The 23,716-nt window shown below is 40.9% G+C and overlaps 1 protein-coding gene across 1 annotated transcript in view; it reads right to left on the bottom strand.

The window, feature by feature from the left end:
* Nucleotides 1-23,716, bottom strand: part of DPP6 (dipeptidyl peptidase like 6) — a 434,766-nt gene that overhangs the window by 119,652 nt on the left and 291,398 nt on the right. Inside the window, exon 6 of the mRNA XM_061996360.1 lies at nucleotides 13,072-13,124. Within this exon, the coding sequence (XP_061852344.1) occupies nucleotides 13,072-13,124 (53 nt within the window). The remainder of the gene's footprint in view (nucleotides 1-13,071; nucleotides 13,125-23,716) is intronic.

Genomic DNA, 23,716 nt, shown 5'->3' with positions numbered 1-23,716 from the left:
GGGCAGAGGAGAGGGGGAGAAGAACCTCCCTTGTTCTTCTGGCCACACTCTTCTTGATGCATCCCAGGCTGCCATTGGCCCTCTTGGCCACGAGGGCACATTGCTGGCTCATGGTTAGTTTATTATCAATCAGGACTCCCAGGTGTCTCTCTGCAGAGCTGCTCTCCAGCAGGTCAATCCCCAGCCTGTACTGGTGTATGGGGTTGTTCCTTCCCAGATGCAGGACTCTGCACTTATCCTTGTTGAACCTCATGAGGTTTCTCTCTACCCAGCTCTCAAGCTGGTTGAGATCCCACTGAATGGCAGCACAACCTTCTGGGGAATCAGCCAGTCCTCCCAGTTTGGTGTCATCAGGGAACTTGCTGAGGGTACACTCTGTCCCCTCATCCAGGTCATTGATGAAGATGTTGAAGAAGACTGGCCCCAGAACCGATCCCTGTGGAACTCCACTGGCCACAGGCCTCCAACTTGATTCTGTGCCATTGATCACCACTCTCTGGGCTCTGTCATTATCTCAAGCCACCTCACTGTCCACTCATCCAAGCCACACTGCTTGAGCTCTCTGATGAGGATGTTATGGATGTTTTTGACAGTGTCAAAAGCCTTGCTGAAGTCAAGGTAGATGACATCCACTGCTCTCCCCTCATGTGGCCATGTTCTCCTATTCTAAGGAACTTACCTCAGAGTTTTTATGGCTATGAGTCTCTCCCTGAGCACAAATATGACATACTGCTCAGTATCAACTTAAAAAACAATAGAAGTTTTCCACTGTAATTAAGGGAGACACTCCTTTTACTTCAAGAAAAATATTTTACAATGCCAGACTGAAAAAGTCTGAAACTGCAAAAAGTAATCAAAGTCTGTGGTATGGTGTAGGCTGTGTTGCTACGGTCTGCTGTAATAACTTTTAAGTTTAATTTTAAATACAGAACAATGGTATTTGTATGAGAATTCTTTGCTCATGCTGCCAAAATGAGCAAAAATGCAACATTTTTCACCAAAGTCTGCTCTGACATGTCCATCCTCTAAGCAAATAACCTGTAAGCTGCAGTGAGTTCTCAAGAAAAACTTTTAACACTCTTGCTTAACTATGCCATAATTTTGGAAAATATAGAAAATATATTAACATTTCAGTAGTATTTGTAAAGAAGTGATAAATGCAGAAATATCTCTTCTTGTTCTTTGCATTAAGATATTCTTTGCACTGGATATTTTGAAAGACAACAGTCCTAAGCACATGAACTCACAGAACTTTAAGCATTTTTTGTGATTAACTATAAAAACAATCTATCTATCTATGTTGCCTACCTGTCTCAGCACCAGAACATTGTGTCTTCACACCTACTTCTAATAGCATAAAATCAGACAGGAGCTTAGACAGATTTCTTGTTCCATAGAAAGAAGGAAAGAAAGAGATACAAACCACCATGTAGAAAACACATCTAGAAGAGTTATAAAAAACTGGAAACTTCATAATATTTAAGAGTTTACACTGGAGAAAATTTGCAAAATGAAATAAAAACATGTAAAGCATACATGTTCATAAATGCACAAAGAACCATAGACAAGGACTTGGAGAAAGATTTCCAAATGGTAGAAATGCCATTTCTTGAGAGGCAAAAACCCATTCTTAAACAATTAAATTACTTGTTTACTTCAGTATTCACCAAGGAGAAGAGGAGATAGGTGTCATTAAGAAAATTGCCTCCCAGGAGATATACAGGTCTGCAGAGACTCACAGTGAGGCAAAATAAAATATAATACAAATGGGAATCAAAGGCTTGGCAGAACAGATAATCAAGAAATCAAACTGTCAGAAGATGCAACTAAAAGAATCCTCCTGGTATTCTAAAAGTGCTTAAAAAGACAGGAAAGGCTCTTCCATTCATCTAGGCCCATCTGCTATTAAATATTTAATGCACATATGCACATATACACATATTTTCCTTACAGCACTTTTCAGCAAACAAAAGTAGAAGGAGGTAATGAAAGCAATTGGAACTTACTAATTTCAACTACAGATACACATGAGATCTTTCAGCCATTCTTAAAAACAACTGAGCTCACCAGCCATTTTGTCCGAGACAAATTAATTCTATGGATTTGGAGAATAAAAGACAAAAACCAAGGGAATCTAAAACATTCATTCCTACTTTGGCAATCACTCAGACCGAAGCAAACAATATGAGCTCAAAGGTCTTTTTTATTACAGTCAGCCTGTGTCTGTAAAGCATCCATCAGTTTTGGTACTGGGCCTACAAAATCTTGAACAATGCTAATACCACTCTAAAATCATTTACTTGTCGGACAAAGAGTAACCAGCTTCCATTGACAATTATGTACAATGATGGCATAGGCTTGCCTTTCTAACTGATTGAAAAATGCATCAGAGACTGGTACATGGCATGGCAGACTGGAGAACAGCAAGCCATTGATCAAAATCTCTGGTTTTCTCTGAGTAAGCAAACATTGGAAATGCTCTTTAGATACTGGTAGCATTACTTTTAAAATGATGACATTATCGTGTTTCTCATGTGACCCCTCTAAATCATAGATGACAGAGAGAATTTTTATTGCTCTTTTTTTTCCTAAGAACTTTTGTTCCTGGAGTCATATTTTGTTCCCTAAAGAGACAATGAGAGGTGATAGCATTCAGGTTATAAGCAGAACCACTTAAAAGAAACTTTCTCTTACTCATGTAATTTTCTTTTACTTTACAGAGGTTGTCAGCCAGCTCTGGTCTCAGAGCTACTTAAGGCATGAGGTAATGTTATAGTTTAACCCCAGGCAGCAACTAAGTGCACACAGCCACTCACCCACTCTCTCCATGGTGGGATGGGGAAAGGACAAGAAGGGTCTTATTTCTGTAAGAAAACTTATGGATTGAGGTAAACAGTGCTGCTACTTCTACTAATGAAAAGGAAAATAACAAAAAGACAGAGAAATAATACCTAAGAAAAACAATTGATGCAAATGAAAACCAACAGCTCACCAGTGCCCAGCCTCTTCCCAAGCAGTGGCCCCTGGCCAGTGGCCCCTTTCTCACTAGTTTATATGCTGGTCATGTGGTATAGAATATTGCTTTGGCCAATTCCCCTCCAAGCTTCTTGTGCACCCCCAGCCTCCTCTCTGACAGGGCAACATGAGAAGCTGAAAAGTCCTTGACTTAATATAAGTACTGCTCAGTGAACAACCACAACATCAATGTGTTATCAACATTATTCTCATCCTAAATCCAAAACATAGTACTGCATCAGCTACTAGGAAGAAAATTACCCTATCCCGTCCAAAACTAGGACAGTTAAGGCACAGAATTTCTCAAGATTTCAAGTCTATTCATCCATAGCAGAGTCACATAAAAATAAAAAATCTAAATATTTAAATGCTATCAAGAAGGCTAGTCACAATTACAGCTATTCAAAAATCGTCTATCTAAAAGACAGGCAAAGAAAATACAGATTCAAGACAACCAACCCAGTAAGCACTGAGACGTTCAAGAATGAATTGGGAACATCTCAACAATAATGAGCTCAGGAGGAATGTACATGGTTATTCACAGTGACTCTGCCCGTCTCTAGGAAACAGTTTTTGTGATGAAATCTTAGCATTTTCCATCCAGCTGACCTTGTCTGACTTGCAAACCCTAATAAAAATATGGCACCATGATGTGATGCCTGCAGAGAGCAATATGGGATTATTAGTTCATAAAATAAGACACAGCTGTGATCTCCTACTACCAGAGCCAGTAGAAATACCTCGTTACAATATGACTTCACTGGATGCTAGGTCACACTTTTAATTGGGCAAGAGATTGATTCTTGGGCCTGTTCTGCAAACCAATATAACAGTTTGTGTTACTGGGTTTCAGACAAAAACAGAACGACTCAGTATTCTCCTGTCTTTTTGAAAACTTAAAGTCTTTGAGAAAAGCATATTTTTTCTCCTGTCAACGGGATAAGGAGATCTTGGAAGTCTGTACATCGATTCTTAGGAATACTGAAACACAGCACTCTTCTAGAAAACAGCCTCTTCCCACAGAGATCATGTCCTTGTCAGTTAAATTAAATAAGGCATAAACTTAGCAGAACAATTTCCATTTCTTTTCAACAGTTGTATGATCACTTTCAAGCAATATCACAATTAGCCTGATTTCAGATATGGTCTAAAAGTGGTTTCTAAAAGTCTCCTTATTTAAAGGACTAAAATTCTCCCCTAGCCCTGCAGTTCTGCCTCAAAACAGAGATGTATACACCTCAAGTACACATGCAAGAGGAAATGCTCAAGTTGGAAATGAGATGTAACTTTTGCCTTCACAACTCTGCATATGGATGATCCTTTCATTCCTCTGTCTCCTTCTGCGACATGGGAAACCAACCTTTTCTACTCCTGTATCATCTCTTCAAATTTGTAGTGGAGTGTTCAATAAATGAAGGGTTGGCATAACAGGTGAAGAGATATCAGGGCTGATGTGACACAGTCTGGGATATCAGCCTGGGATTACATCACCTTTGCTGTAAAGAGACTTGCTCACTGGTTACTGTGTCAAGGAAAGCCCTAACTGCAGCATCCTTTCTCCACCCAAAGGTTCCTTCTTGCATTTCCCCATTCCCTCCTTCCCCATATGTTCTGAGCTCCCCAAGGGTGCCGAATGCCTGTTTTGGGATAAACAAGAGATGTTCAGCCTTTTAATTCTGTTTATGTCTACCTGTGAAGTGGTCACAGAATCAGGTAGCAAGGACAAAAGGGAGCCCAGGACACTGTTGAGGTACACAAATGCTATGGCACAGAGCACTATGTATTCCTCAGAAGTAAGGCACAGATCACTACAATAGTCCTCTGTGACTAGACACAGGTAGCCCTCACGGTGCTCACCTGAGCCCAGGTCCTATTAAACCCCACAACAGTGAGGAAATGCTCATAATCTTGCAGGTTTGAGTCCTCAATATGGGTTTTCTTTCAGGTGTCCATAAAAAAAAAGAGTTTGTGTTTTGTAACATGCAGTGCACATTCTTTGTGCGGTATAATCAAACAACTGAACGTCTGAGTAGGCTGAGAGTTTATCACTCAACCACAGTAACAAATAATCAAAGCCTGGGCTCCAAAGTGTCTTCACAGTCTGACAGAAGCAGAGCAAAACCAAGTCCCTCGGGAAATGCATGTTTCTTCACAGAATCACAGAATGGTGGGGGTTGGAATGGACCTTCAGAGCTCATCTGGCCCAACTCCCTGCTAAAGCAGGTTCACTTTGATCAGGGAGTACCAGAATGTGTCCAGGAAGGTTTGGAAACCTCCAGAGGAGACTCCACACCCTCCCAGGGCAGCCTGTGCCAGGGCTCACTCACCTGAATAGCAAAGAAGTCTCTCCTCATGTTCAAGTGGAACTTTTTGCTCCAGCTTGTACCTGTTGCCCCTTGTCCTGTCACTGGGCAGTACAGAAAAAAGACTGGCTTCATCCTCTTGAGACCTGCCCTTTGGGTATTTTCATGTTTCTATTTTAGTGTAAAACTTCCCAGAACCTTGAACATTAGGTTAGTTACCTATTCAGTGTTACACATCATTATTTTAAACATTCTCTTTGATTTGCTTTTATTTCCCTTCTCTGACAAAATTGTACATATTAACTCAGCCTTGTTGAGTGTGAATAGGGGGGAAAACCCACGTCAATGTGCCAAGTTTTGGCAGTGGCAGCGCTAGGATGTGCACATAATCTGTGGCAGTGTCTACCATTTGGAGGCTGACCATAACTTGAGGACCAGAGAAAGTTCATTCGCACTGCCGTAAACATTTCCAAATCCAGCTAGTTTCTCAGCAGGGAAGCACATTTTTTTCAGGAGCAGAATTAGATAGGAGCCTTGCCTCCATTTCTGGAAGTGCTGCCTCAGGCAAACACTATGGCAGAGCTTGCCTCAAACCTTTTTCTTTCCTTTTTCTTTTCCTTGATGAGCCATAAGCTATTGACCTTTTCTGTAACATAAGGAGGTTGGTTGCTGGGCTTTTCACCGCTAAACTGTTAACATCTGCATCTAACTATTAATTAGTCAAGATCTTTTTTTTTTTTTTTTTAAGTCTCAACAGTCATTAATTCTTAATATCAAGTCCTCCCATCAGGAGACTATTCGTTATTATTACAGTTTCACATGGTTTCTAAGGTGTCCACCCACAGCACAACCGATTCTGGAAGACAGAAGCATGTAGGTAGGAAATGCTTTACCCACACAGGAAAGGAATGTTTCACTGAAAAGAATTGCTATGCAGTGACCAACATGGGTGAGAAAATGGCAAATCCCCTGGGGAAATGATACGGTGTTGAGATGCTTAAGTAGATTTCCACCCACTGGCACAGCCAAGAGTCCTGCCTGAGCTGCCTTCTGAGGCTGAGCTGCTTTCAACCTGCCACTGCTTGGAAGTGAGTGATGCTCAGATAATGGCTTTGCTTCATAAAATGCTATCTCTTTCTTTTTAAAGAGGTACAAAATGTATTCACAAGCAATAAGCTGGTATGTGATTTAGCCACTGTTCCAGTGATTTACCGAGTGTTTAATTCAGATTATTATAAAAAGCAAGAAGCCCAACAGCTCCATCAGGGCTTGAGTCAAATGCCACTAAACTCAACTGAAAGATTTCTATGCACTTCAGAGAATTTAAGGTCAGACTCCACAATCAAGTTTAACTCTTCCAAGGGCCAGTCTTCTCTTCTCAAAATACAGCCTAGAAAGCATGTCACATCATGAGGATGTTGTTATTTACAGTCTGGCATAAAAGCCAGATGTACACCTTATTCGACTATAATAAATTAATTATATAAACTATCTCAAAAAGACGATAAAAACTGTGGAATGATAATTTATAAAAGGGCAGGAGAGAGAAGTAGCAAGAGCAGATTCTTCATTAACTACAGAACACATATCTCTACTTATTTAACAAATCTCATATTGTTTTTTGTTTTTACGCACCTTTCTGTAAGGTTTTATGTCAATCTCTATATATCATTGTTGGTGGAAAATATTCAGCTCATCTATGTAAAACTTAATTAGCTGAAAACAGACTATTAATTAAAGTATTTTTTCCTCTTAAAAAAACATGAGGGCTCTACCTCTATAAATTTATAAATGTTAAAGGGTGATTTTTTGCAGAGCTCTCTACAGTAATTATTACATATTGCCTTTGTTGGGTAAGCAATATTTCTCTCCTTGCTCTGCAGATGGGGACACTGAGGTACAAGGAGTTTCTTTGATGCTACAGAGAAGGGGAAAACAGGTCAGAGCAAAATAAAATAGAATAGTCTTGGTCAAACAGACAGAGACATTTCCCTGAAATTTTTTTTTAGCCATGATTTCAAATAATGAAACACATTTTCATTTTACTATGAACATAGAAATGGAAGCATATGCATGGAAAACCTTGTTGTCTTTCAAAATATAATAGGGTATATAAAAATCTGATTTAAGTTTTCTTGAGTTAACTTTTGGGTTAACATTAATTAACTCTTTCCTACCGGTAGCTTGCATAAAAAAAGGAAATAGGACCATTAGTGAGAGCTCTATAGAGAGAGCTACAGGTATCACTTTGAAACTTTACTCAGAGTGAAGCATGGGCTCAATTCCTCCCCTTGTTATCACTCTTGTTATGCACTCATTCCACTCATGGGACTTCTCTTGATGTTACTGGGAGTTTGGTATTGGGGATGAATGCAGTGTTTTATAGACCCTTGGCAGTATGGGCAGGAAGGGCTGAACTCAGCCTGCGATTGCTCCTGAGATCTACTTGACACATTCCTCTGACAGCACCATATAAATTTGGGAAAAATTAGGGATTCTTCTTAGGATTAACTGTGTACAAATCCCTTCTTCTCATCACCCTGAGCTTCTCGCTGATCCCTATGAGCACATCTGGAAGTTCCTATTGACATGCCTCATTTGGATGTGCGAAGGCCGTGCTGAGAGTTGACACAAGGGGGTCAGCACTAATCCCTGACACTTAGCTGTGCTCAGAGGAAAATGGTTCATTCAGAATTGGATGAGCACCAGGAGGTCTGAAGAAATATATGTTTTATGCTGGGCTTTATTTTGGGGAATACAAGCACAACACAGAACTGTAAAAATGTGTAACATTTCTGCTGGCAGTGTTTCAAACATACCCCCCTTGGACATCAATCTAAAGTTAGCTCTTGCTTAGGACCTACAGTGCCAGAACAAACCAGTGGTCCAGTAGCACGCAGTGGTGCGAAATGACCTTAACACTGGTGAGGGAAATCCTGAAACAAGGTTAGGGAAACTCTTCAGTCAGTCATGGCCTGACCACGAAAACCCTGAACAAAATAAGTTTACTGCCTTATTTCAGTGAAGGATGTGAATGACTATGCTCATCCTTAAGATTCTGTGATTCTGTGATATTGAACTCTGTAGGAGCAACATATTAAAACTCAAAAAAATAGAGCCATTTTCAGTGGCTGGATTTCATAGGTTGCCTGCAATGTATTGCTAATTTTTTATTTTCCAAAGTTAGGAAAAATAATATTAGGAAATAGCTACATATGATATTTGTGCTCCACTTTTTCTTTTTTTTCCCCAGTACCTTGCACAAAAGCTCTCTGTTCCACATCTAGACCTGCAGATGCTACCACAGTACCTGTAATTAACAATTACCTGGAAATTATGATGCAGTAAGTGTGGCTGTGGGGTTATGAGAGGAACTTTGAGAAAATATTTGTAATACGGACAGCTGTAAGCAGTTACAGGCAGATCTATCTGAAAAGCAGAGGAAAGCAGATGGGGTAGGTAAGGAGGCGTTGGTTGTAGCGAACATCAGGACAGAGGCTTGTGCCACTAGATGGCACCCGGCGCCAGCATCTCGTTTTTGGGTGACTAGCAGGAGAAAAACGGTTGACATGCAAGAAAGCTTTAACTGAACATAACCTCTCTACACCTCAGCCCAGGAAAATGAGAATTGCAGGTTCTAGCCGGCTCTCCTTGCGAAAACTGGAAGCCAGAGGCCACTGAAAACACAAGGCAAATGTGGCAAAACCAGTAGGGGTTTCTACCCTGACTTTAGCAAAAGGCTGTGAGAAGGCTGAAATAAGAGAAAAGGAATAGTTAAATCTGTGCAGGGAACACAGAATCACTGAATGGCAGGGGTTGGAAGGGACCTTTAGAGATCATTTAGTCCAACCCACCTGCAGAAGCAGGTCAACCTAGATCAGGTCGCATCGGAACATGTCCAGGTGGGTTTTGAAAACCTCCAGAGAAGGAGACTCCACACCCTCCCTGGGCAGCCAGGGTTTCCTCATCTGAACAGTAAAATAGTTTTTCCTTATATTTAAATGGAACTTTTTGTGTTCCAGCTTCATGCCATTACCCCTTGTCCTGTTGCTAGATACAACAGAAAAAAGGGATGCCCCAACCTCCTGACACCCACCATTTAGATATTTGTAAATATTAATGAGATCTCCCCTCAGTCTCCTCTTCTCTAGACTAAACAGCCCCAGTTCCCACAGCCTTTCCTCATAAGGAAGATGCTCCAGTCCTCTGATAATCTTGGTGGCCCAGCACTGGACTCTTTCTAGAAGTTCCCTGTCCCTCTTGAGCTGGGAAGCTTTTACTTCTATTTCGGGCTTATTTTCATTTATACATAAGAACCTTTGAGTCCATTTCATTGGCATATATTAGTTGTCCCACAGAGAGACAAATTATGCTGCTACTCTTTCTGTGGGGAGTTTACTTCTGCATTTCTCATGGAAAATTGTTGCAGTCCTGCACCCTACATAAAATACGATTTGTGAACCTATGGGCTAAGGACGTGCCCAAATTGGTTTGTCACATTTCTGGAGAGCTCAGAATGAAATCTGGAAAACACTAGAATGAGCCCCTTCATCTTCAGACACAGCATGAATCTGGATAGTCTGCAGAACATGGCAAAAATAATTAGAAATTTCCCTTTAAAAAAAAAATTGTGCTGGCAGATTAATGTCACATTATTTAGAAAGTGATGCCACAGATTAGATTAATTGGCTTCCTTATTAGTTAGCCTCAGCAGGGGTGTAGCAAAGGACTGAGTGGCTAAAAAGCCTAAACTGCCTGGCCTTCCTGATGAGGCAGATCATAGCTGAAGGTGAGGAACAAGGTAGAGAGAACATGGTCACAACCTGTTTCCAGGAGCAAGTGTCTAATGAGCAGGAGGGACATTGTGTAGGGGAGTCAGTTGATTTACCGTCAGTCACTGCCTTGGCTGCTGATTTGAAGGTATGTTGAGGTGCTACTGGCACACACTCATAGGGTGTAAAGCTGATGCCTAGTTGCAGAAGAGGACTAACACATGAAAACAGTTTGTGGAAATAATGGGTTGCTGCTCAGTGCCAAAGAGTTTTGTCACTCATGTTATCATCATAGAATCATACAATCATTACAGTTGGAAAAGATCTTTAAGATCATCAAATTCAACCACTAACCTCACACTGTCAAGCCCAACACTGAACTAAACTGTATCTCTCAGCATCCATGAGGAGGGCAAGAATGTTGTCTGTGGGTTCCAAATTTTGTTGCAACCCAAATGACCTGGAACATCAAACTGAACCCAACATTGTGCTATGTCAGTGTGCCTGATCCTGCCCTCAACAATCTTCACCTACATGCATCCATCAGAGCAATATTACTGTGTTAAATACGAAATCTGTGATGAAGAGATTTTTACCCCTTCATCCAACATTCTACTTTCAGTTGATGCATTTCATCTCCTGCTACATCATGTTCACCTGCTACACCTCTCCTCTTTCTCCATGCACCTCACGAAAATATATGTAGAACTCCAAAGGAATGACAAATGCCCATATTCCAGGGAAATGGTAATGTGCTACCCTTCCACTAACCACATGCACCATGATCACCTGAAAGAGTAACTCAATTGTTACTGTACAACATTATTTACAATGCCTGTCTACTTACCTACAGCCTAAACCACTTAGTAAACCATACCCATACCAACATGAAATCCAGCAACCCTCCCAACCCTCCTCCTGACCGTGGTTGCCTGATCCATCACTGTATAATGCTGTGGGGACACCAATGCCTGACACTTCTGCATGCCTTCTGGCATCCTCTTCCTTTCCAAATCTTCCCCTTACACTGGATACTTCTCCTGTGACCAACCCGCCAACTGCCTGCACTGCTGCTCAACCAAAGTGTGTGAAACAAGTGAGTGAGCAATAAATTCGAATCCGAGGGGAACGAAAAGCTGATTGTCAGAGATGAAGAAAGATCATGCAGTAGTAACCAACTGCATGGAGCACTATATTGTTAGTTTTTAGCATTTCCAATACATATTATGCATGTTACTTCTATTTTTTTTTTTCACTTTTGTTTTGTCTGGGATATAACTGTTCTGTAAGTAAAATGCTTTTGCTCTTAGCCATCTTTACTGCAGATACAAAGCTTATGTGCTCATGCTGTGTGTTCATCCTGTTGCTCAACACCCTTTCAGCCAGCAAGCTAATTTCAGATATATTGCCAGAAACATGGGGTTTAAAAAATTAAATACATTCAGGAAATGCCTAGGGTCAGGGGGGAAGAAAGAAAATAAAAGCAGAAACAAAGACCAGATTGAGGCAGAGAAGGAAAGAAACTGAAGAAGTCTGGTGCATGTCACACTGACATACCAGAGCTTTGACATGGATGATGGTGAAAAATCCCCCAATTCCCATGTTCCAATTATACATGGAAACAATTTAACCTCAAGCTCATGATATTTTGTGGTGAGTCAATCACCAGATACAAGCTGCAGAGAAGCAGGTTTCACAAGCTCCAGGGCTCACAGATTTTAAAACACTTATGCCTATAGTACAGGTTTTTTTTGTACTGTGTACTGTTTCTCTGTTGATAGGCAGAAGCCAAAGAACAGTACTTCAGTACTTGATATCATTGCTTGGGGTTTTGGTGTTGTTTTTTTGTCTTATTCTGTTGAGTTTGTGTGTGGACAAGCATGCTGAGACAAATGCTTCAGGAATGCCTGAATGTAACTACTATTTTTTATGGAGGAAAATGCTGAGAGACTCGTTCAAACTACCTGTTTAGGCATAATGTACAGAAATTACTACTTTAATGAAGAAGCATAACAAATACTGAAATTATGTTTTATCACCTGAGTCAGGTGCAATGCTCTACAGAATTGGCTGAGCACAGTTATATTGTCCTTTTTTACCATTCTCACACATTTATCACCAATATCATACTTAAAACACACAACATGGCATCAGCTTCCTGGCTTTTAGCTTTGTAATAACTGACAATGATTTGAGGAATTTTGCTGTGCAACTTGTGCATTTCCATTGGTGCTGCAGAAACATCACTCCAAAACACCATATATCCTCATATGCCTACATTTGTCTCATTGGTATGATGGCATTCCACTCCTGACCAGTTAGGCCAATCCTTCAATTATATTTCAAAAAACCCAAAGTGTCTTTTAAGGGAAGAGATGCAGGGCAATGAGTTGGAGCCCAGTGCCAAAAGACAAGGCTGAGAAAAAGGGATTTTAAAAACTGCAACTAATCTCCCACTAAGATAAACTATAAACTCGAAGGCTCATGGCTTCAGTATAATTGTGAGCACATGTATTTCAGCAGCATCAAGGTCCTTGGAACAGACTAGCAGTCTTTCTGCCTTTAGGTGGGATGCTAGAAAGAGCAGTTATTTCAAGGGAATCTGCCAAGAGGCCCAAAACTGAAGGGCGATGCCTCAATTCTGACCAATTTTAAGTGATTAAGCACCCCTGGATGGATCCTCTGACAGTGCTCTGGTGAGTTGCTAACTGCAGCTCTCAGCCAGACTCCAACACATCTATATTCCGGCCAAAACCTCAAAAATTGGAATATGAAATTCATGAAGTCTGATTCTCTGGAGAAGCTGAGTACTTCTGTTTCCAGAATACGTCATTTTTTGTAGTGCACACGGCTCAGTGGATGCTGTAGGTAGACAGACCGTTGCAAAGGGTTGTCACAGGAAACCATTTGTCACGATACACATTATTTTGCAGAATTCTAATGGCTGAGTTTCAAAATTAAGACACTGAAAAATTTCTTACCCGTGCGGTATTTTGCTGAGGACATAATATGCAGTATATGAATGCTGATACACCTGCAAAATAAAATTAAGAAACAAACACACAAAAAAAAAGAGGTTAGTAATTGTCACCTCTGTTAATAAGCTCTTCTGCAAAAAAACAATCTAGGATTTATGTCTAGAGAGCTCTTACAAGCACTTCAAAATCTGTAGTAGAAAAGAACAATACATTAATTCACCTAACACTGTTGTGTGTTCTGTTCATCTTGCACTTTATTACAGTGTTTGGCAAATCATATACATCCAGATGCTCTGTGTCGTTACCATGACTACCAGGTCTTTGATTAAACTGGGGGCACATGGTCTCTGCAAGGGCTAAATATAGAACAATCATTAATGAGGACACCTTGGTCAGCTCGAGACATTCTCCATCATTATAACTAGACAAATCCGGGACATAATGTGGGGTTTTTTTATGTTTTCTTTATTCCTACATAAATAAACCAGGGACTGATGCTGGATGTTCTCAGAGTGGGTTGTAAGACCCCTGTCTATCAGCAAATAAAACCTTATTGACTTAGGGTGTGAAGCTGACCTCACATTTGCTTGACCTGCTAAGTTGCATCCTCCTATCAATTTGTACTCTTTGGGCCTTGGAGAAGAGCTTGTCAGCTTGCATGGCAGGTCATCCGAGAAGGGTGAGTTTATCACTTATTTTCTACATGGTAAATAACAATCCCGGAGTCAAGGTTTAAGATCTGGTGATTTTCCACTAGCGACAGACAACACCATCCCTAACAGTGATGTGTGGTTGCCCAAGGTGAGCAATGCTCAGCAAGGCAACAGTCAGGGCACTAGTGTGAAAGGTCTAAATAGGAATGACTTTATACACATTTCTACAGGCACTGACTTTTGCAATTCTGTCCTGCTACTGAATGCTACTAAATAAATAAGCCTCCTAACAGTCATTTTGTTTGACTTCTTAAATCTTTAAGCCACCTGCTCTCCAATAGCTCTCATCTTGTCCCAGAGGACATAGGAGGGACTTCTTGCATATTTCACAGAATCTTAAGGGTTGGCAGGGACCTTGAAAGATCATTTAGTTCAGTCCCCCTGCAAGAGCAGGACCACCTAGAGCAGGTCACACAGGAACTCATCCAGGTGGGTTTTGAATATCTCCAGAGAACGAGACTCCACAACACATCTGAGCAGTCCATTCCAGTGCTCCAATGAAGTATCAAATTTGTTTTCCCTGGTTATGTCTGGTTTTGAACATTTTTTTTTTTTTTAGCTTATGCCAATAAACCACAAGATGTCACAGTTCTCGGCTCCTCAGCTCAAGAGGGACAAGGAACTGCTGGAGAGAGTCCAGCGCAGGGCCACCAAGATGATCAGGGGACTGAAAGCATCTTTCATATGAGGAAAGGCTGCAGGAACTGGGGCTGTTTAGTCTAGAGGAGACTGAGGGAGATCTTATTAACATTTATAAATATCTAAAAGGTGGGTGCCAGGAGGCTGGGACATCCCTTTTTCTATAGTATCTAACAACAGGACAAGGGGTAATGGGATGAAGCTGGAACACAAAAAGTTCCACTTAAATATAAGAAAAAACTATTTCACTGTTCAGGTGAGGGAGCCCTGGCACAGGCTGCCCAGAGGGGTTGTGGAGTCTCCTTCCTTGGAGGTCTTCACGACCCGCCTGGACATGTTCTAGGACATGTTCTGGACATGTTCATGTGACCTGATCTAGGTGAATCTGCTTCTGCAGGGGGGTTGGACTAGATGATCTCTAAAGGTCCCTTCCAACCCCTACCATTCTATGATTCTATGTCCAGGATGGCGCCACGAGGCTCAGCAGTGGCCATTCCAAGCACATTGCTAACACCACAAGCAAGCAGGACTCACTGCCTGTCATTGTTGAGGGCAAGCCTGCACAGTGGTGTCTAAAACAAGCTTACATCTTTTAGGTGCTCAGTAGAGAGGCAGATAAACATAAGCACAATATTTTGTATATATTAAAACAAACACCTTCATTACAATTTGAATCCAAATGCTAAGTCCTTACACTACTGCTAGAATCCCGTAAAAAAAAGCTACCACCAGAGTATAGAGGCAAAAGAACTGGATTTCTACCTATGAAATGCAGAGACTGATGCCAGATTGATATAATTCCTTTCTTCCCCTCTGCAATTCGCTCCCTTCATTACAAGAACAGTATCAGATTACGTTCCCAAATCAAAAAATTCCTCTAGCAACGTGTCTCTGATGTATTGATATCAGGGAAGGTCAAAGCATACAAATGAATCCATAGCAAGATAGCATTTATTTTAGTACATATGTACTTTTTAATGCACCAGTTTCAGATAATGTCAAAAATATTACCACTGTCACATCTACATTCAATCATACCAAAGAGTTCTTGAATTTTATAATGCTGACATTGAACACCTGGGTGATGCACATGGCTTAGATTTTATCCCGGCTTTGGTCAAGTTATAAAACTACTAAAATTCCTTAAAGAAAATGCACTGGAAGATTAATTTTGTCTGCAGAATTGAAAAAAAACCCCTAATAATACATTTCCATTAAATACTGAGCAGCTGAGCAGCTAAAGCTGAGCAGCCTTTTTTTGTTTTTTTTTCAAATATCCAGGCAGTAAGTAAAAAAAATGATGCAGATAAACAAACTATGATCTGAGGCAAGGGCTGATGTTCAAGGTAACAAGTCATGAAGTGTTGTCAGCTATCAGAGGCAAAGACAGAAGCCAGTCCCCTAGGTGGTTATAAACAGATGTCTTCAGGGGAAAACAGAGAAATGTGGCAGGTTGGAGAGAAAAGAAACAGCCACGGAAATTTTGAGCAGGACATCTGCGGATTGATGTCCCTGCTTGTGGTACAGAGTCCCCACAGCCATGCTAGAGAATTTAGAGCTGTCTTAGAGCCATTAATGGAGTCCAAGGTTAAACATTTTCTTTGCTCTGAGAGTTTAGGAGTGAGGAAAACAAAAGCTGTGTGACTCTCAAAGAACTCCTTTATTTTCTGAACATCATTTGTCATCCTCTTGGGTCTTTGGCCAGACTCTCAAATCTCACATCAGATGTGCTGGTACCATGTAGTCTTCAAAGACTTGCAGCTAGCAGAGTTCATTCACAGAAGCAATCCTTTAATAAATCCTTAAAATCAGTAGGTTTGCTTGTGAAAACAACAACTACTTGTATGACCAAAGATTTCAGGATCAGACACTTATTATTTTAGTTCTTAAGGACAAGAGCACCTGCAGCTCAAAAGTCCTTCACATCCCTACTATTTCAGACTTGTTTGGAAAACACACTGTGAGCAACTCTTCGAAGTAGACAGGAATCCAAAAGAAATATCACTTAATGTCCTTCTGAGAAATGAACTAGCTGCCTTCTTCTTAGATATGCAAATCAAATGAAGTTCTTTTAACTTCAAGATGTTGGCAAACTTACTTAATATCTCAACTAACATTTCTGCTGGGGTCAAGCTGAATTAGGTTATTCGGTTACCAGTAGGAAAATCCTATTCCAGGGAAAAATGCAGGAATCACAGAATCTTAAGAGTTGGAAGGGACCTTGAAAGATCATCTAGTCCAACTTCCCTGCCGGAGCAGGACCACCTAGAATAGGTCATATAGGAACTCATCCAGGTGGGTTTTGAATGTCTCCAGAGAATGAGACTCCACAACCCATCTGGGCAGCCTGTTACACTGCTCCATCACCCTCACAGGGAAGAAGTTTTTCCTTGTGTTTCTTTGGAACCTCTTATGTTCCAGCTTATAACCACTGCCCCTTGTCTTATCATTGGACATCATTGAGAACAGCCTGGCTCCATCGTCCTGACACTCACCCTTTATATATTTGTAAACATTAAGGAGATTACCCTTCAGTCTCCCGTAAGCTGAAGAGCCCCAGCTCCCTCAGCCTTTCATCAGAAGGGAGAGGCTCCACTCCCTTCATCATCTTTGTGGCCCTGCACTGAACTCTCTCCAGTAGCTCCCTGTCCTTGAACTGAGGGGCCCAGAACTGGACACAGTATTCCAGATGCGGTCTCATGAGGGCAGAGTAGAGGGGGAGGAGAACCTCTCTCAACCTATTAACCACAATCCTTTTAATACACCCCCGGATGCCATTGGCCTTCTTGGCCACGAGGGCACATTGCTGGCTCATGCTCATCTTGCTGTCCACCAGCATCCCCAGCTCCCTTTCGCCTACACTACTCTCTAACAGTTCATTCCCCAAGCTGTACTGGTACATGGAGTTACCTTTCCCAGATGTTAGACACTCTACTTGTTTTTGTTGAATTTCATTAGAAACAGATGGGCATTCTTCTGAAACCCAAAGCTAGGCCTCCGGGACTGGACAGTCCTTAAAAGTTAGTACTCATTTCATTTAAGCTCTCTGTTTCTGGGGCTTAGCCAACAAAAAAAAACTTCATTAACTCCTTGTGTTGCCCTTCTCTATCCAAGAGGTGTGGTAAAAGCCATTGGATTGACTTGATGTTCTTAGCCCTGATTTTTGGCTGGATCCCAGGAGCCCACAGTTCCTCTGTAGAGAGGCATATTTGAAGGTAGCAGAGTTCTTGGCAGCTATTTTTCTCTGTAGACCCTGTGTGCCAAGCCATCCTGCCAACATAAGGTAGAGTAAGTTTGAGATTGCTATGAAGGGTTTCAGGTATTAGCAAAATTGGGTCACAAAAGCTCCCATGCCAACTGTGACCAATGAATGTAGTAAAAATCATTATATTAAAGCCACTGTGCTAGAAACACTCACCTACTGGGCTTCTCATCCCAGCTCACAGCACAGATCTTGTTTATTTTCAGTCTACATTATCCTCTGCAACATGTACATGTTTACACCGAAATCATAAAAGGTCTAAGAGACAGATCTATCTGTTTCCACTTAAGCCTTGGAAAGGCAATTATCCCTCTAAAATTCAGAAAAAAATCAGGTCTAATTATACATGACAATATTTTGTTTTGAAGTTACTGACCTCAATTTCCGTAATCAACCAAAGAAACCTGGACCTGAACTTATTATGACTGGAAATGCAAACACTGCAGCAAACAAGGCATTCATCTCTACCCTCCCCCCTCCTCCAATTCCAAAATAACAGGCTAAGTGTAGTTACTACAAGCTGCAGAAATAAAACAGAAGAAGCTACTTCTGTGCCACATCACTACAGAGCAAAGTATGGTGTTAATGGTAGAGTAACGTCTCCTAGAAAGCACCTGCTTCATCTCCAAAGATACAAGCCCTAGCCCAGCAGGGCTTACTTAAACATAAAATACACATTATTTAAGAATAGAATGGATTTGGACTCATTTGTTCATTGTGAATATTCATATATTTTAAACTAGAATCTATAACTCTTGCCCTTGCCCCAAAGGAACTGCACAAATATTTAATAAAAGTACAAAAAGACAGGCAGGATCCTGGTTACCTTCCTACATCCCACCTAAGCACAAGCAGGACACACAGAGCCTTTGGTTTCATTAACTTCTTGCTAAAAGTTTGAAATTGTCACCATTATTTTCAATTTGGCATTGCCTGTGCAAATCACAAAGGAGTAGGAAAAGATTTTAGATGGACATCAGGGATTTTAGAATGAGATTGGGAAATGTGTTTTTAGCATATTTGGTTTGGCATGAAAGATTATACTGCATGCTGAGGATTTATCAGTAGCATCAGAAAAAAGAGGAAGAGTTTAGTTTACACTTCTATCTTCTGTGGTGGTTTCTGTCCTACTTTGTGGGCCGATACTATGCTCGCACCAGCAATAACCAGCATTTACCAAAAGGCTCATTTTAATCTGTTTGATGACATGCTGAATCAATAAAAACAAGAGGCACGTGGAGTCTTTCTTTCAAAGAGGTTTACAAGCAAAGTAGCAATGAAGACTCCTTGAATAAGCCCAATCCTCTCATCCCCCAACAGCTGGTTCTATCAAAACAGCTACTATAGAGTCTTATCACTCAGTATATTAAACAGTTCACAGATCTGAGATTAAACCCAGGTGGATGGGCTGCCATCATCTCATGATTATCTCTTACTTGATCAATACAGGAATAAACCACTCTTTGCATCTATCTTCCAAATGACTCCATAGTCACCTGGTTCTTCAGGCAGTAGTGTTATTTACATCAAAGAATTATCTTGAAAACTCACCAAAAGTCCTGTAAAGCTTAGAGTTTGAAAGAAAACAGCTACAGGGCAGAGTAGAAGTGCAAGCTGCATTATAAAGCATTTTGCAAGGCTTAATATGATTTTTCCAGTATTTAGTGTCTTTCAGGAATCACACATTTAATTTTAAAAATTTTAAAAGTCATCCCACTACCCCAGATAAAAATGAACACTCTAAATAGTCACCAGAAATTAAAACTGTACAATGGTTGACTAAAATCAGAAAATAGCAAGAATATATTTTAATGTAATTAATCATAAAGCACTCAGTAGTTATTTGGGTAAAAGGAATCACTTTTTCTACTGCAATAATTCTCCAAGTAATAGATCCCCTCAAGACTCTTAACAGATCCAAATTGTCTTTATAATCTATTCGCTTCTATACTAAGAGAGTGAAAATACGGCACAAGTGGCCAGTAGAACAGGAACAGCCAGGTCCATTAAAAGGATTTCCCACATAGAGCCTCTAAAAAGACATTTGCTGGAAGTAGATTATATAGCCCATTTTCCTACTTGTGCTATGAGCGGACAAATCCCCAAATGCACACATGAATGTCAAACCAATTGAATAATCCCAAACATTTGACATAATTACCTACTCCACCTTTCAAAAAAGTCCTGGAACCCTCAAACCGTTACTCATGCTGTGATGCAAAATAGACAGGCAAAAGATGATTTCCCATTTGGCCTTTAATATCTGTGATATTTAACCAGGCTCTGAAATTGACAAATTAAGAAGCAAAAAAGAAGAAAGCAGAATGCAGGAAGTCTGCTGCTCTGTATTGTCAAACAGCTCACGTAGTTGGTACCCTGTTATCTAACAATGTCATGAAAGGGAGGGGAAAACAAGTTCAGAAGGAAAATAAAAAGCAAAGGTTTTGTTTCCTTCTACCACGCACAGTAAAGGATGAGTCAAGTCACTGCCACACTGTCACAACAATGCTTCTATTGGTCGGTCACCAACAAGCAAATACTGTGTTATCTGTGCAGGATAACTATGCCATTTATACAAATCCTCCAGTAAAGGATAATTGTCTGACTAAAAATACCTCACCACCACATTTTTTTATGGTATTCTGTTCAGAATTAAAGCAGATCCCTGTACCTGTTTGCAGAATTTTCTGTGTTTTTTATTAAAGTCAATATCAAAGACTAAATCTTCACTCAATGAGTCAACATTCTTTGCCTGAATAAAAATTCTTTACAACAGCATTGGTTTTATTGGGGCTGTGCAACCTGAGAAATGGTTAATAACTTGAACCTGCCTGTTCCATTGAGAAGAAACTATTCTTTCCCTGTCACATGTTGAACTATCTCTCCAAAGAGATGAAAAATCCATTCCTGTAACTGACCACCCTAATTGTCAAAGCTTTGTTGATTTTCTGATGTTCCATTCTCCCATGTATCTCTGATTTAGAGCACAGAGAGTTACTTCTGGCTGAGGCATGTTTTGGGGAGAGAGAGAAAAAAAAATGACAAGACCATTACCTATCAATGGGGACAGACTGGTCAGTAGCATTCACCCCACCTCAATTATTTGAGCACAGTACTACCACATTTTTATTGCTAATAGGCACTCCATAGTAACCAGCCTGGAATCAGATTCTCTGAAAAACCACATGCTATCTATTCCTTCTGTGTCACTCAAAAAAAAGAAAAACAAAACAAAAACCAAAACCCCACACTGGTATTTTATACCCTACTTTCAGTGAAGCTTAATCACTTGCAAGAACCAAACAAGTCAATAAAGCCATATAATTTGAGGCCTTTTCAACATATTCACCTTTAAAATTCATTATGATACTGACCTATTTTGTTTTCTTTGGAGACCAAATTCTCTTTTGTCTCTACATTGAATTATCCCTTTATACTTTACCACTTCCCAAGTAATGTACCTCTAATACAGTCTCATGCTGTGTGCCAACCTGTTTCTCCAGCCCTCCAAGGAACACTGCCCATTTCTCTTTGTGCCTCTAATAAATTAGGAAAACCATAATGAAATGCTATCAATGAGCTTTTCCTGTACATTGGTTCAGCTGGCAGTCAAATAACCCACAGCTGTTATCCAACACTTGATTTGGGATGCTCTTACCTACTGCACCGTATTCAGCTCATCAGCTACATGTGTAATGTGGTCACAGCCACAGAGGGTGCATGCTGAGAGTGGTGTGTCACCCCAGGATGGCCTGGGGAGCTCGGGAAAGGGCAGACAGGGGGGAAAGAGTTTTGAGTAAGAAAGGAGATAGAAAGGGACTCCACATCAATCAATATACACAGCACTTGGCAACTGGTTGCCCTTGTAATAATTGTTTTTGATATTCCAGAGGAAGTAACTTAAATTAACATCTGGGCAAAAAGAACAAGATATCTACCTGGGGAATGCAAATATGATAGTTATTGAGTTATAGGAGGAAACCATTGTTCTTGGAAATAGAAAGGGAGGATCCTGATCCAGTAGCATAACTGTGCCTGGGCAAAATGACACAGACAACTCTAAGCAATCAGTGTCTCGGAGACACTCCCATAGGTCCATGCCTCATCTCAGCCACACCGATGTGAATAAGGAGCTTCTCCAATGTTATGGGGATTTGAGAATCAGTGATTGGGAATCGCCATGAAGAGTGTGTCCAGCAGGTTGAGGGAGTTTCTCCTCCCCACTACTCTGCCCTGGCAAGGCCTCATCTGGAGTCCTGTGTCCAGTTCTGGGCTCCCAAGCTCAAGAGGGACAGAGAACTTCTGGAGGAAGGCTGTGGGAACTGGAGCTGTTCAGCCTGGAGAAGATTGAGGAGGGACCTTATCAATGCTTAAAAATACCCAAAGGGTGAGCGATGAGAGGATGGGGTCACTGTTTGTTTTTGTAGTGCCCAGTGACAGGACAAGGGGTAATGGGCACCAGCTGGAACACAAGAAGTTCCACTAGAGTATAAGGAGAAAATTCTTTGTTGTGAGGATGAGAAGTCCTGACACAGGCTACTCAGGGAGGGTGTGGAGTCTCCTTCTCCAGAGGTTTCAAAACCCACCTGGACCTGATCTAGATGGACTTGTGTGACCTGATCTAGATGGACCTACTTTAGCAGGGGAGTTGGACTAGATGATCTCTAGAGGTCCCTTCCAACTCCTACCATTCTATGATTCTGTGAAATGTTAGCAATTGACTTGGAAAAAAAGGAATAAAGTGTTATGTACAAGGGATGGAGACTAGAGGAACATAAGAAGCAATGGATCATCAGTAAGAGCCTTTTCATAGCTTTGTTTTTGAAATCATTTAACAATTTAAACTCTAAGACTGAAAATTAAATCCTTGCAACCTGAGCCTGGAGGTGCCTTTCTCTATAAGCCTGTCCTTGGTGTAGAGGACAACCAGAAGGGCTCTCCAGTCATGCAGTGCTGTGAATGCCCCATCACCCACACTGGAGCAGCAACAATCTCACATCAAGTGACATCAGAAAGGGACAGCACATTCATGCCACAGGGACTTGCATTTTGGAAGTGTTTGTAACTCAAGCTCAAGCTGACTGTAATAGGGAATGCACTGCAGGCAATAGACACTGTTAATATGTAAATCTCTCCTACAAACATACAGGGGAGGATGTTGGGATTAGACACTGATTTTCCGGCCACCAAAACAAAGGTCTCTGAACCAGCAAAGCCAAGAAGTTACTCCTTGGCAAATAGTGTCTTCTCCAGTTTACAAAATAATCATAAATAACGTGTGATAGCAACATCCACTATAATAACAGTGTTATAAGATAATGTTGTTACTTCATGTTCCACAAACCGATTATCTCTCTCGGTTGTTTCATGGTAATAATTCTTTATTAAAGGATTTGTTTCCAAATTGCACTTTTGAGAGCCTGTATAAGGCTGACGCCACCGAAAGGGCATTTCAAGGCTGGCTTTAGGATTTATAACTTTATGACATGGTGGAGGTAAAGTGGAGGCATTTTTTTGTTACAAATGCAGCTCCATAACCAACTTAGGCTACAGGTATTAACATACAGCTTGTGTGCCAGATCTCACCCCTCGGAGAGTGTTAATCCAATCTGCCAACTGCTGCCACATTCTAATACAGCTCTGCCCTGCCAAGCAATTACAAAAACCTCCTTTTGCTCCTGAGCCACCTGTCCCTCACAGCTCTCCACTGGCACCAGCAGCACCAGCAAGCACTTGCAGTCACTGGCTTAGAGCATGACTGCTCCATTTTTAACTGGTAAATAAAATGGCACCTACAAAACACTCAGTAGGATTTTTTGCATTAGCCTTTGTGTGCTTGTAGCTGCTTGTGTAATTGAGAAGCATCTGCAACCAAGTTATTAAGAATGACGAGTGAAGGCTATGAATAATAAGCTCCTTTTGTTGTCGAACTTGTTTTTAAACTTTTATCTGTATTCACAACCACATGGTATAAACTCCCAGGTTCCTCTCCTACTCTGCAGGAAGCATAGTGTAAGACTGGATGCCCTTGTCT

Source organism: Colius striatus, chromosome 5 (genome assembly GCF_028858725.1).
Source record: "Colius striatus isolate bColStr4 chromosome 5, bColStr4.1.hap1, whole genome shotgun sequence".
Lineage (NCBI taxonomy): Eukaryota > Metazoa > Chordata > Aves > Coliiformes > Coliidae > Colius > Colius striatus.
This window is presented reverse-complemented; position numbering and strand designations above follow the sequence as displayed.